Raw genomic sequence first — 15,587 nt, 5'->3', positions numbered from 1 at the left:
ACTCTAACACTGATACTATCATCAACTCAGCCCAGCTGTAAAAAACTTGAAATCCTGATTCGGTTTCCAACTCCCTCCTCAAAAAAAAAAAAAAAAAAATCATTCTTTGGCTGTAAACCATTTCCGTTAAATATTAATTTTTTCCCCTTATTTATTATTATTCTTATTGTAATTTGTTCTTGTCTGCCTCTTCTTCTTATAATTATTTTTCTTCCATCATTCCATGATCTTTTCAACATGATTCATTGAAAACCTGTCACCGAAGCCCCTAAGAAGTTTCTTTATTCCTGAACCAAGCAATCAACCAAAAACACCGATCAATCCAAACTATATCAGACAACCTGCAGCCTGAGCTTGGCCCAAGTTCCACGTGTACAGTTCATGTCAGACATAGATGGCTATGACGGGCCAGATACATGGAGAGGGTGTAGAGAAGCTCCAGTTGGGCCTGGTCTAGCCTTCAGCTAGAGCTCGAGTTGAACATCCAAATAAAAGCATATTCTTTAAGAGACTTTGTTTCCGTAACTATACATGGAGTTATAAAAAATTAAAACAAACATTTCCCAGATTTTCATGAGATAGTAATGCCTGCACTTATCTACCCAAAAATAGAACTACAACAAAGAATTTGCAGAATCCAAAACACTATGCACTTCACATGCAAGCATACCAACCATAAAGAGATTTAGAGAGCATACCATGTTTGAATGCAGTGACCTCGACAGATTCCATGAAAGAGATGACTGCTCCATGAGAATAGTAAGATACATAACATGATGCGTCTTTGGACCATAGAAATCTATGGACCTCTGCCAATGCTTGTCTGCTAAAGAAGCATACCACTTAGCCTTTTGACGTTCAGTTTCATAATTAGAAAGTGTCACTTGTTTTCGATCCAAATCCAAAAACTTCAAACAGGCGTCTCTATGGTAGCAAGCAAGATGGTAATGAGCAAAGGCCACCTCTTGTTTACGCAGGTTACCCAAAGATTCATATGTCGCCAAAGCCTCCCTAAAAGCATCACTGGCTGACATCACTTTCTTTCGTCTTTCCATATTTTTGCCTCTTTTATATAATTCATCAGAATGCCCAAGATCAATACTATCATCTGAACTTGCTTCTCTTGCGAGAAGCATTCCAAGCCTAAGGTATGTGTTAGCGAACTGTGTGTGTACTTCATTGTGCAGTGACAAATAATCAGGAACGTCATTAGCAGAAGATAGTTCTATTTTTGCAGCCTCATAATACCGTAGAGATTCAAAGTATTCCAATTTTGCAGTCTTCATATCTTGCTTATATGCAGCTGGAAGGACATCATGCCTTTTAAGCTCATCTATCTTACTTACCAGTTCTTCAGCTAATGCTCTTCTGCCATGACCTAGATTACAGTTAATCAGTATTATATTTGTATGATCGGAAACTTCTTTAAATGCCTTTATAGCATCTGCGAAGGCAATTTCAGCACCACCCAAGTCTCTATTCTCCAGCCTATGGCGGCCTAGCTCATTGCACACCCATCCCATTTTTTTCAAAATAGAATGCAATTCGGCAGCTCCAGTAGGGAACTCACTAATTGCTTTCCTAGCTTCGCTATAACACACTGTCGCAGCCGAAAGATTATTCTCCACCCCGACTAATTTAGGACTTTCAAGGAATGTAAAAATACCTCCACATTTTAACCCTGATGCAACTTTACTACCTGATTCAGAGTTAGATTCATCAATCAAAGCCGATGTTTGAGTTCTCTTAAAATCTTGATGGCCTACAGCATCAGCAGTTGCAGAACTTTCTCGAAGCTCACATTCTTTTACTGGAGTAGCATATGTATCACCATCACGCATGTCCTGTAAATTTTCAATATTTTGCCTATCCTCACGTACTATTTTGTGTGAACTATTACCGTCACATGTTTTTCCAACAGGAGAATGCAACGAATTCCTTTTACTTGATTTTCTGTTCTGTTTCCTACTATAAGAAGGTGAGTCTCTACTGCTACTGCTTGCACTGTTACCACTACTTGCCCTATCACTCTGACAGCTACAGTTTATCAGAGAGCAAGAGCTACAATTTTGTTCGTATTGCCCCAACTTCTTTCTAAGACGTGCGACCTCTCTCACCACTTCATTTGACATGCGCAGCTCACTGCCTGATGTTTTTCTTTGATCTTGTAATTGGTTTCCCTTATTTCTAGACAGATGGCACTCGACATATACATCTCCAACAAGTGACCATGCCTTAGCCCAGAATAAGTAGGTAGTAGAGAACTGATCGGTAGAATAAGCTTCCAAGGGTTCTGCAAAATCTATTACCCAATCTGTTTTCTCCTTCTGGTTTTTGGCCTTTAGCAGATTTGACGAGGTGTTGACCATTGATGAGATAAACTGTGTGTCTTCAAGATGCTGGGGCATTGAACCATAAACTAAACATGCTAATTTGACAACCTTTAGAGCTTGATGCAGTTGTCCATCGTCTTTGTAAGCTTCACCGAGAGCCAAGTATGATTCACCTAGCAAAAGGACGAGATTCCACATCTTCTGATCCATTTTTGATTTGGGAAGCCATTCTCGAATATCACAAACTTCAATACAGTTAGCATCACCGCATCCACAAACAGATAAATTAGATCTGTCACGACTTTTATTGCCACGGTCAACCAGATCTCCTTGAGTGTTTTGGAGTTGGCGTTTCCATCTAAGAGACTTAATAGCTTGTGACACATGGTGTATTGCAGCAAACTTAGAGGAAATTGGATCAGCAACTGCTCTCGTCAAATTAGGTGAAGCTGAGGAAATTTTGTACATATCCAAGCTGTCATGTTTTACAGAACTGGCTGGGTCATCCATAAGGCCTGCCACTTCAGTTGCTGAAAATACGGCATCGGTTTGTTGGTCAGTTTCCATTGTTGATGCTGAAGAGTTTGGTCCTGAACTCTGAAGAATTGACCTGTCCTTAATTGAAGGTGTATCCTCAACAGCTTGAGATGGTACAATATCTTGAACTGTTGATCCAAACATCTCAAGAGAAAACTCTGAAGATCCATCTTCCAAATCAGTAACAGTCACCTCTGATTCCAGAAGAAAAGATTCAGATGTTAATTCAAGTTCTTCATAGCATTTCAATATAAGTCTGGCAAATTGTTCATGAGCATATGCACGAACCACCTAGAGAAGAATAAAAATTCCATTATAATCTTAATCTTTTTAAGGAATACAGATTTGAGGGACAAGCTCTGAAAAGCAAGTTGTAAATGATAGGAAAGATAGGGAACTTACTAAGTGATCCTGCTCGTGAAGGAAATCCAAACATTTTCTGAAAAAATTAGCACATTTTGTGCTATTATCAGATACCTGCAGCAGTCATGGTAATCAAAATGTAAAATTCCAAATAGAAGATTTATTTAGCTATCAACTAGTATAATGCACAGACATCAAGATGTACATCTTTCTACGTTCAATACCTTGGAAAGTGAAAGCCTATGAGCAACACGGTAAAGAAGTGTCCCAAGAGAAAACAAAGACTCCTTTCTTCCTTTATCGATTAGGGACGGCAAAGAGCTAAGACTTGTATCGTTATCATCATCGGTATGGTTCTTTGGCATGACAGAGAGATCAAATAATTGTATCACATCCTCTCCTGCACTTTTATAGAGCTGTATACAACCCAGAAGAGAATACACATCATCCTCCAGCCATGTTGAAACTATTTATGGTTGTTAAAGAAACAAGATAGGGTAACATAAAATCAAGAAATCATTTCATCAACCACTAGAAGCTGTACTTGCATACACAAAAAGACCTAAACCATTCAACAAATTTATCAACTAGCAGACATGGTGAAGGATTCTGACTGAAAAATGAAAAGACAACAAATCCAGCACAAATCATCACAAACTAACTTGCACTAATAACTTGAATTGCATTGCTTCCCAGTTTCTCAAAGACCTCAAATACTCATGAAAACAGGGAGGTTCCAATTTTTATTGTCTAAACTGCGCCCACCTTGTCCGAAATGAATATTTAAAAAATGCTTAAAGTCTTTTTGTTTTCCACAACTTTCAAAACAATTGCCTTTTACTGCACATCTTTTTGTTTTCCACAACTTTCAAAACAATTGCCTTTTACTGCACAATGTAAATAACTTCCTATAAAGCTTTTTTTTAATATATTGATGCGTGGATCAACTAAAACAGCACAGGCTAAAATTAAAGAAACAACATGTTGAATGGTTGTAAAATAGTGACCTTAATTTATTTACTTACAGGATGATAAAGTCCCATAATGACATCTCACCCAGTTGTGGGGAATCTGGGTTGTAGTTCTAGCTTTTATTTATAACAAGTTTGTTGGACATGGTAGGCATGATAATCTGGTAGAACTAGTACTAGATTTGGATTCAATTAAAGTTTAAATTTATTATTTGATAACTAAAATAGCAGGGTGTGATTGGTTCAGTCCTAAACCGAACATCAATTTAACAACCGAACTACCGAAGGGAAAGGAATTGCTTTTAAAACCGAACAAAACCACCAAACTTTGGTCGGTTCGGTTGGGTTGACAACTCAATCGTATATTGCACACCGCTAATGGTGGCCAACCACACATTGTGACAGGTGAGAATGGAAGTTTAGTTTTCTTCTTTGTAGAGTATCATTAAGTGTCACTTATATTTATATACACAAGAAGATGTATAAGCTTGGTTCAAATTCTACCCGATGCTCATTTAAAGCAAATAAAAAAAAGATATCACTGCATTAAACAACACATGTTTTAGCCTATGAAAATAAATTAAACCTGTAGGAGCATGTTAAGAGTATAAAATTATAGCCATCAAGGCTCAACCCTTGCTGCACCTCATTAATTTTGGCAATAACTCGTTTTGATACCAACTTAAAAATCTCTTTTACTAGCACCAAAATTGTGGAGAGAGTTGAGGATTATAATTTTGTACTCTAACATGATCCCATGGTTGCACGCCTTTTTCATGGACGGAACCTAAACTTGCTTACCGATAGTTTTAAAGTCTACTTTCAATGTGTGATCGATGGGAAATGAACATAGGTCACTCTGATACCACAAGGAAGTAGTTGTTGTGAGGGTTGCAGTTTATATTTTCAGACACTAACATTGATAACAAAGGAAAACCAGATCCTTAAACAGAACCAAGAAGGGGGAAAAAGGAAATCCAAAGAACGTGGATTTGCATGAAAAAAATTACTAACATCTATTCTATGCAAAGACTCAGTTACCAACGGGAAAAATATTAATCATTATTAATGCAACATGAATGTGTTAAAGTTCATCATTTTCAGCTCTAAGCTTGAGAATGGAACATGAGGCTAAGAACATTCATATTCATTATGAATGAAGCAAGGTTTTAAAAATCGGTTATCGGGGATTTATCGGACGGTCAAAATCCATATCGGATAGTGAATATTGGGGATATATCGAGAATAAGTAGTATTTATTATTGTTTTAAATATCCCCGATAAGGCCTGAGATATCCCTAGTATATCCTTCTACAGGGCTGGCCGCAACTGATATGGTCTCCGAATATCCTTTAGCTCCTTTTGGCTATTTTGGGCGATATATCCCCGATATAGTGGACATGTCAGTCAATATGTTGACCAGTATATCATTTTATATCACTTGTTATAATACAATATACCGTGTTGGCAATTTTTGGACATGTCATGACTTTTTCATTATATGAAAATGTCATTTTGGTCTAAAAAATTCAGACAACATGTTGTAACATTAATTTGTACTTTTTTTTGTTTTACAAGGTTGATTAGTGATCCTAAACATATACTATTTAATTTTATATTCTTAAATTTTATTAAGTATGTTGAGATTACATTTTAGTGCATTATACTATACATGCAAATATCCGTTATTGCCTTCTAATATTTACCACATATCCCCAATATTTTCCTGATATCTGCAACCCAATATGAATTTTGACCATCCGATATTTCCCTAATATCCGATATTTAATACCTTAGTATTTATCGGTGTGACATTACAATGATGTATATAATATAATATTCTAAAATGTAATTTAACCATACTTAATGAAATATAAATATACCAAGTATATAATTATGTTTAGGATCATTAACCAATGGTAGAAACTTGGTGTCGGGTCGGGTTTAAAGTGCATTGAATAGGTGCATGTTGCCCAAAATCAAAACTCAAAAGGCTGATAATTCCGATTTTTGAGCCGACAATATCAGCCGATAACTCACTTTATCCCCGCATTATCGGCGATAAACATCCAAAAAACGATAACCGATTTAGAATTGAACTGATCATAGTGAAAGGCCCTAAACCGATAAATCGCTGATATTATCAGTTTATCGGCCAATATTTAAAACATTGGAATGAAGTACTACTAATGTTTACCTAAACATTTCTTACATTTCAAAAAAGTATATATCAACAGCTTCTCTCCAAACAATGATTCATCCCATCTGTAACAGTTGCAAAATATTGCCTAAATTTTCATAGAAATTACTTACATAAAGTTAGATAATTGTCTCACCTGTAGGGAATAGCCAACATGTTAGTATTCATGAACAGGGGCGCATAATCTTGTCTGTGGAATGTCAATATAATCGTACACAAGAACATCCAACAAAATTACGAATTTACAAATACTTGGTCTAGGCTATAGCCTCCGTTTAAACGCAAGATACACACATAGTAACAAAGAGACAAAAAGGGGGAGGGGGGAGACCACATAGAATAAAGATTCAAGAATGTGATAAATGTAGTGTGTGTGTATAGCAAACAGAGATAATTGCAAATGGAAGATGATAGTAATTCATGAAAATTCGATCATAATAATTAAGAACTTCAATGATTCATATCAAGTAGGAGCCTATGGGGAAGTACTTGTAAACCAAAGTTTTAAATGTCGAATGTCAGGTTCATGTCGGATAGCTAAAATTCATGTTGAATAGCGAAAATTGGGGATTTATCGGGAGATAAAAAAATATCGGATTGCCATATCGGATGGTGTGCATATGTGTAATATAAATATTGTCTATTGTCTATTGTCTATTGTCTAAACATATAAAAGAGCAAATAACTTATGATGTTTAGAGTTGATGTTGAAGGAAAGAGGTGAGAAATCTGATATTAGCGGTTAAGAAGAGAGAAGATCGCCTGATATTGATGTCGAAGGAATAGCTCGGAGAAGAGACCGATGAGATGTGGAAGGAGAGAGAGAAGATGAGCGACGTATATTACTTTGGTCTTTTTTTCCATTTTCCGTAACTTATCGGTTTTTGTCTTTGGTAGTAATATTAAAACAATCAAGAATTTAAACTCAAACCTGATTAGACAAACATAACCAAAAAAATAAAAAAATCAACCAAGTTTTTAGACTAAAAAATCAGCCGACGTATCAGCCGACATATTCGCCTGACATATCCGACATAGCCCCCGATATATCCGACATAAACCCTAAAAATGCAATACGCATTGAAAAACTCAATATCGTGTCGGTTGACCCCTAAATCGGACATGTTGGCCGACATGTCCGACATGTCGTTGTAACCAATCTAGTTTGGTGCCGCAAACTCCAAGTCAAAAACAATACTTTAAGCAGAAAACAATAAATGATTCACAAATTAGATGAATTTATCACACAAATATCTACATAATTGATTGGCATTTGGCATATAAAAGAAAGAAAACTCTGAAACTCATACCCACTAGAAACTAGAATTTAATAAGAACCCGTCAAACATATTGAATATACGAGACAGAATACAGTACAAGTAAAAAAAATTTAACAAATGATAATTGTAGAGCAATTAATATGTACAATAGTAGCATATGAACTACAAAAAAGGAGAAAATATTGCAATTAGGTGATTCATACCCAATAGGCACCAGGATCTTGTTTACAGTTATCCTGGAGAAACTTCAATACTGATAACCCATTTTGCTGGACCACTTGCGGATGAAATCCGGGAGTACCATCATCTGATATACCCTTCAGTAGGAATATGTCATCTGTTTTTAGAAGCTCATAGCCTTGAACGACACCATTATCATGATAGCAGATAGCCAATTCCGGCACACTCGCCATCACATTATCAAGCCAGGCTTCAAGCCAGGTCAGTGGAGTGACCTGTCAAATTGAATCAGAGGAACAGAGAACATTAATATTACCAAAAAGAAGCAATGTCAAAACAGTCCGCAGTTTGCAAATTACCTGCCTAGCAACATCCCATAGGTGTAGGCTTACGGCTACATATTTCTCATTGCTAAATATAAGCATATCACTGCCTAGAAGCATTCGAAAATTGTGGAACTGCCAGAACATTACCCTCAGGAAACTATCATTACCAGCTCTCCTAAACTTATCAGAATCTTGCACTGGGCCTCTGGGTTTTTCACCAACTTGAGAAGTTCTTTTGACAGAACTTGGCCTTTTACACTTATGCTTGTTCTGTTTAGTACCCCAGTAATAATTGTCATGACTTGCTTGTCCAGATTTTCGGCTCCCACTGATATTTTTATCCAGAAATTTAGACTCGGTAGAATCTGAGCCTGTGGAGGATACAAAAGAATCCTCTCGATTTATGAAGCAGCCTGGTAAGATAGTTGAACTTGTCTTCTCTGGTGGTGGCTGGTGAGTTGGTGGGCAATCACAAGCCTCCGCTCTTACTGAATGCATCGCGAAGTTCAAGAAAATCGAAGGATCTGAACCTTTAGATTGGTTACTCTGTCTCCTAAATATCTTTTCTCCTTCTTCGACGTCAGGTCTAAATTTGGCAAAAGACGTTTCAAGTGAGATTCCACAAAGCACACTTGCAGCTTGCAAATCAAGTGCTAGCTAAGAGATCTACATAGTAATATTGCAGAATAGCTAAATAACATACCCTGTATTCAGGATCAGGTATTTCCCAATCGCTGAACCGCAATAGACACCTGAGCCTTTGAGTAAGGAATTTTGAATATCTGCTTCAAAATGTCAGTAGGGGCAACAACATCTATTTCATCCCCATATTCTGTTAAACCGGATACAGCAAGTGCCTCACATTTTCGTGATAAGTTTTGACTGACTGGACCACTTTCCCAATGTAACTCTGAAAGACAAATATTCCATCAATAGGTACATCAAATAGATATAAGGTAAATGAACATACCAGAAACCAATCATTCCAAAATAAATCCAAGCAACTACAATGATATTTATACTGAGCACTTGAGGCTGTAAGAGCATTTACATGTTATGAGAGTACACGAGTTTTCTCATTCAGCTTAGCATTAGAGGAATATACAGCTAAATATCCGCCTCTTAGCACTTATCTTCATGGTCACTAATCTGACTTATTGCAGAAGTATATTAGCTTATTGAGAAGCCTAAAAGAAATAAAATAAGAGTCAAAGAAACATCTATAATCCTAAAACTGAACTATAACCATTTAGAGCCTCTTTTCTCAACCCACAAAACAGATGGTGGGTTTAATCTGCCCAGCGCAAACACAATCTGCTGCTCGTTTGGGTTGGAGTTCCCTGTCGAGTCTAAAATCTTACATGAGACCTTCAACTGTTAAACCCCAACATGTTACATGCTGTTAGAGTGAATATGTACCTATTCTCAACTAAGACTATTGGATTTAAAAAAACCCTAACATGCTGGGAAAAACCGTGTCCTGAAGGTTTTTCCTGTAAGATGTAAGATTTAATTCGTAAGGCGTTGTTTGGCAAGAGGTTAAGGAAGAAAGGCTAAGTAAAAGGATTAAATTAGTTAACCCATCATGAGGGGTTAAATTTTATTAAACTCCATTCGGATTAGATAGTTTCGATGAAGGAAATTAACTTTTTTGTGTTTAGTAATTAATGAAGGGTTAAGAAGATTTATCCTCCTGATTTTTTTAAAAATACCAATTTTAACTTTATCAAAAGTAGAAAAAATGACTGATGGTTGATCAAAAATATATTTTGACTCCCTATACAAAATGTAAGTATTAATAAGTTAGTTATTACGAACACTCATTATCTGTAAATAAACAAATAGAGAGAAAGAGAGAGAGATCCTCTACGTTCTCTTTTTTATAACATTCTCTATCTACTTTATTATAGAGAATTTCTACAATTAACCAATTAGAACTTCTCACTCAGTGGACTGCATGAATGATATTCATTATGTAAATTATACAACAAATTTAACTACAGGGCTCATTGAATGATCCAATGCTATTAATCAGTGTAATCAATTGCAGACATTCTCTATAATCAGGAATGTAGAGAATTTGCCCCAAATAACGTATGAGTCGATTGATTATTCTAATTCAAATATTATAAAATATTTAATTACACTCCACTCTAGTGTGGACATGAACTAAAGTATTATGATTTTTTACATGGATGATCCAAATCTATTTCAATACTAAAATATTAATGAGCCTATACTAAAATATTAAATAACACAGACTCTTGAATGGCCATGGTGACTTAAATTATAAAATATTAACTTACCTAAGCTCTAACTACATGAACATTAAAACAATGAAGTAGAGCCATATCAAAGTACTAAAAAATTACAATTTCCACCTTCATGTACCCTCCCATACAAAGACGGGTTAAGCCTAACACCGTCTTAATAGGCGGAATAGTTAACCTATCATTTCGACAGGTTAACTTGCCTTAACCCTTGAAAACGAGCTATCAAAACCTTTAGGCATAAATTGGTGTTTGAAAGGTTAGTGAAAGGTTAAACCTCTTTTACCCTTTTACTAACCCTTCGCCAAATGCAGCCTAAGGGTTTGACTATGAAGAGTTCACATCATATTGCATGAGAATGGTGCAAGAAACACAGTACTAAGAAGTAAGAAGATGTAAACCCCTTTACTCCAGCAATTAGAGACTATGTAGCACGGACACGGATCCGACACGGCCATCCGACACGCCGACACGAAGCAAATCCTAAAAAATACATAGGATACGTGTGTCCGACACGGACACGTGTGTCCGACACGGACACGACACGACACGACACGGCTTCATGTTATGCGTGTCCGTGCTTCATAGGTTAGAGATAGTGAGTGGTAGCAGAAAAGAAATGGTCGAAGGAAACGCAATAGGGGACATTTAAGACTTTTTTAATTCCACGGCACAAGCCGAAACTTGCAGCACAGAGAAACAAAGGACAGTAGGAGAAGTTAATATTGCTTATAAATAGAGCGTAGACCCTAATGAAACTTTGAAAATTAAGACCGTCGTTGATATTCGATAAGCGTTCCAGATATTATGCATGTCCCAAATGGAAATTCATACCATACACTTTGGATTCCTCTAGAATATACCCACTAAGAGAAAAACCTTAAGCCATACATGGAAATAGGAAATTTGTTTTAAGAATTAAAAGTAGCACAGTCTGTCTAATTTCATAGTTTGATTAAGGAACATTATTGGAAGTTGATAAACATTCTTTAAAATTGTCAATAATCATTCAGAGACCATCCATTATTTAAGTCTGCTGAAGAAAAGATCTAAAGCATCAAGAGAATAATCGTGGCATTTCAGACAGTGTATCAACTAAATAAGGTTGGCTCCCCCATATTGTAAGAATAGTGAACCAAGAAAATAAGCAATCAAAGAAAGAGAGGATATCTGGCCGAGACAAATTTTTGGGTAAAGAACATTGATTGGAACACCACTAAGAAAAAGTATCTTTTAGGGAACTACAAGCTCCCCTTAAGGTGCAACATAGATACAAAAAATAAATAAGCAAAAGATTTAAGGGCAGGTTTTCAGCTTTTACAAAAGAAAGAGAATAAAGATAAGATGGAAACCTAAAAATGACACACCTTGTGCTGCTGAAATAATGCACAAAAGTGATGTAAAAGATAACATTATTATGGAGTTGGAAGCTTCCAAAAATTACAAGCACAACTAAATTTTATTGTCATTAAATGACTTTTAGGTCTAAAACAAGTACCTCCTATCAACTCTCTTAGGTAGCATGCTCACTGATCATTTTTTTACACGTGCAGCCTGACAGGTTTTCCCCTATCTTATAGCCAATTGAAGCTACTTGTAATCGCTACGAATAACTTTCTATTTAACTATCTTAAGCACACCTTCACTCGTTCATCTCCCATTTCACTACAATCATAATTTTTGAACATGCTACTTATTGCCCAATAGTCAACACTCCAACCAGTAAATTATGCTCACCACATAACCATTCTCATAGAACTTCATCTTCATGCATGAGTCATGACCTATGGTAATATAATATAATAATACTCAAGAAGCACTCTTTACATTGACCATCGTGTTTCAATTTTATCAAACAGCATCCACCTAATTGCTGTATGATAGTTGACTGATTCTAAGCAATGGCAATACTTACTCTTCCGTCATCAATGTGGACAGAAGATTAGCTCCTACATGCTTCTATTGAAGTTGCACTCGCTGCTCGATATATTTTTTTAGCTCTCCTAATTTAAGTTTCAATCTAATCCTTCTCTCCACCTTCCTACTTTAGAGAACACCCTTTCAGCACCTCATAAAAAGAATCATCAAACATCATGCACCTCAAGCTCGAGTACTTTTACCTAGTAAGTTCATCAACAACTAAACAAAGAACTAAGGACTTGGGGCCAGTTTGGAATTATTGGAGCTTATGATAAGTTTGTTATATAAACAGTTTATAGAAGCAGCTTAGATAAGTTGCTGAAAAATAGAAGTTCGGTAATTATATATCATAAGCTACTTCAAAAAGCAGTAGGGCGCTTGGTAAAGTTGTGCTTAAAATTATTAAAAGTGAAAATGACAAAAAATAGACATGACTTTAACAATCAAAATAAACAAGATAATATTTGAATAGATAAAGTAATTATGTCATGTCAAAAAATAAAGGGTATGTATGGTATAAAAACTATAAAAAGCAAAAGCTACTTTTAAAAGCATCACAAAACTGCTTATAAAAGCACCCAAAAGCAGCAACAGTTTCAATACGTAAAGAAATCAGTCTAACAAAGCACATTATTTACTGCTTCTTGAAAGGGAAAAAAAATAAGCAGAAGCAACCTACAAAAAGCAATAGCAAACTGGCCCTTAATGCTTTTATTTTAAGCTATTATTACAGGCATCAACTGCTCTAACTTCATTACTAGTTGAACATAATTATCCTCAATTACAAAGTACTCTCGAGACTTTATTTCTTGTCGACATTACTGTCCCTTTCTTTCTATACAAATGAAACCATATCTAGATCTCTTCTTTTTTCTTGTGTTGGTAAAACCATATGTGCAATCAAATTTATTTTCAAAATGAAAATTGTTTCTCTTAGTATTCCCATTAGTTGTTTTCTTTTCTACAATGAATTAACTGGACAGACAATGTCACAATGTTGGCTCACTACAAAACACCTCAGCTTTAAGCAAAGCGCAGACTCAATATAAATCACCTCGATCAACATTTCATCTGTGTTTAAACAATAATACGACAAGGATATCAAAATACTGTCTGAAGCGTTTCTTTCCCATGAAATTCTCCCTTTTTACTATGCAAATCCATTCGTTTATTTTTCATCCTATACCGATATTCAAATATCCATTTTCCTTTCGAATTTTATTCTGTAACATTGTCCCTACAATACAATACAATTTCACTTGTTGTCATCCATGATATCTATCTATTGTAACAAAACTCATCACCAAATTCATCAAAATTTCTACTAAAAAAGGGGAAAAAATAAAATACCTTCATTGGTCTTCGCAGCAGCAGGAAACACTTTCTCCGAACCATTCGACAACAGAGGAAGAGTATTGAGATCAGTCTCGGTCGGAAGCATTTGATACTGTGGGGCTCCGATCCTGGAAACAATCAATAACCAAAAAAAAATGTCATCTCGAAAAATTCCAAAAACAATTCACAAAAAAAAAAATCGAGAGAAAGAGGAGGTTACGTGTGAGGAGAGAGGCGGAGGGCCGATTGAAACAGAGAAAAGGTGGAATCAGTGAGAACTGGGAGAGTTCCGCACAAGAAACCGAAGGGTTTCGGTTTCGCGATCTCCAGTTTTCCGATACACTGGAGCTCCCTTGGATCGTCCATGGCCTCTACTCCTCCTTCGTCTTCCCTTCGTTGAGTGGGAAATTAGGGTTAGGATTTAACTCAGGGTTTTTTTTGATGGGTTCAGAGATCGAAGGTTCGTGGGTTTGGCTTGTAACTGCTGAGAGTGGGAGAATCGCGAAGTTTCTGCTCTCGACTGTTAACGAGTGAGAGGGTTGAGAGGGTTTGCTCGGTGTCTGGAAGAGAAAAATACGGTTAGAGGCAGCTGGAACAAATAAAATTATTTAATCTTCTATCAAAAAAAAAATATTATTTCATGAGAAGTTTTTCATTTAAAATTTCTTTTTATGATTTTTTTGATGCATCGGATTAATTAAACTGGGAATTGTTTTAAATAAATGGTGAACTGATTTCTTGGGTGATGATTTAAATTGTTGAGAAGTATGTATCATCAAAGCATGATGGTTTGTAAGAAATTAATGGTAATTTCCTCTAAGGGGCTGTTTGGTTGGTTTCCTAAAAACCAAGAAAAGGAAACCGGTACAAGGAAATCAATAAAATAATATTTTTATCCATTTCCATCCCTAAAACTCACCCACAACATCCAATAAAATATTATTTTTATCCTCCAACTCATCTCATTTCATCTCCTTTCTTACCTTTAAAAATAAACCAAACACAAGAAATGTGTCACATCATCCAACTCATCACATCTTATTTTATCTTATTTTTAAAAATCACACACATCATCCAATAATATTATGACAACTCATCTCATCTCATTAAACATTCCTTTCTATCCATTTCCTCAAAAAAAAAACAAGAAATCAATTTTCTTAAATACGTGTCACATCATCCAATAATATACCTCCAACTCATCTCATCTCATCTATTTTCTTATTTTTAAAAACGAACCAAACACAAACAACCTCAAAACATCATTCAATAATATACCTCCAATTCATTTCCTTATTTTTTTTAACCAACCAAACAACCTCAAAATAAGTTTTTTAAAAAATCACTCACATCATCCAATAATAATGTGACAACTCATCTCATCTCATCACCTATTCTATAGTTTCCTTCTTTTTTAAGCCAACCAAACAACTTCAAAATAATTATAATAGGAAATAGGTTTCCTATTTCTTGATTTCCCAGTTTTTTTTGCCAAACGAACAGCCCCTAAAAGGAGGCTAAATTTCACTTAATTCATAATAGTTTCACTCCAGTTGCACTTATATACCTTCACTTGTTTTTCTTGGTATTTATATATACTAAAGTTGTTTTAATTTGATACAATAGCACTTCTTAGTATGCAAACATGTAAAGAATTTTTCCCGATCTATGGGACGCTGACATACTATTCTAGAAATCTCTAACCCCCGTGACTTGTTGAATTTGTTGTTTAACCAATACTAGTTCTATGTTTAAGTTAACGCAATTCTAATTCCTGGTTGATGCCTTATAGGCACGAGCGTCCTCCATATCTATGTACCCATGTGCTTTGGCCATCAATTGCTCATAGTTGTCGACGGGCTTCTTGGCAAG

General features: G+C 35.7%; 1 protein-coding gene across 1 annotated transcript in view; it reads right to left on the bottom strand.

Moving 5' to 3' along the window:
• LOC109825206 overlaps positions 1-14,293 on the bottom strand; it is a 17,386-nt gene extending 3,093 nt beyond the window's left edge. Inside the window, 9 exon segments of the mRNA XM_020391989.1 lie at positions 699-3,161; positions 3,273-3,347; positions 3,458-3,649; positions 7,888-8,139; positions 8,224-8,776; positions 8,894-8,909; positions 8,912-9,100; positions 13,731-13,843; positions 13,936-14,293. Coding sequence (XP_020247578.1) covers positions 699-3,161; positions 3,273-3,347; positions 3,458-3,649; positions 7,888-8,139; positions 8,224-8,776; positions 8,894-8,909; positions 8,912-9,100; positions 13,731-13,843; positions 13,936-14,081 — 3,999 coding nt within the window. The 5' untranslated portion in view covers positions 14,082-14,293.

The sequence above is a fragment of the Asparagus officinalis genome, chromosome 10 (genome assembly GCF_001876935.1).
Source record: "Asparagus officinalis chromosome 10, Aspof.V1, whole genome shotgun sequence".
Classification (NCBI taxonomy): Eukaryota; Viridiplantae; Streptophyta; class Magnoliopsida; order Asparagales; family Asparagaceae; genus Asparagus; species Asparagus officinalis.
The sequence above is the reverse complement of the archived record's forward strand: the minus strand, read 5'-3'. Positions and strand labels throughout refer to the sequence as shown.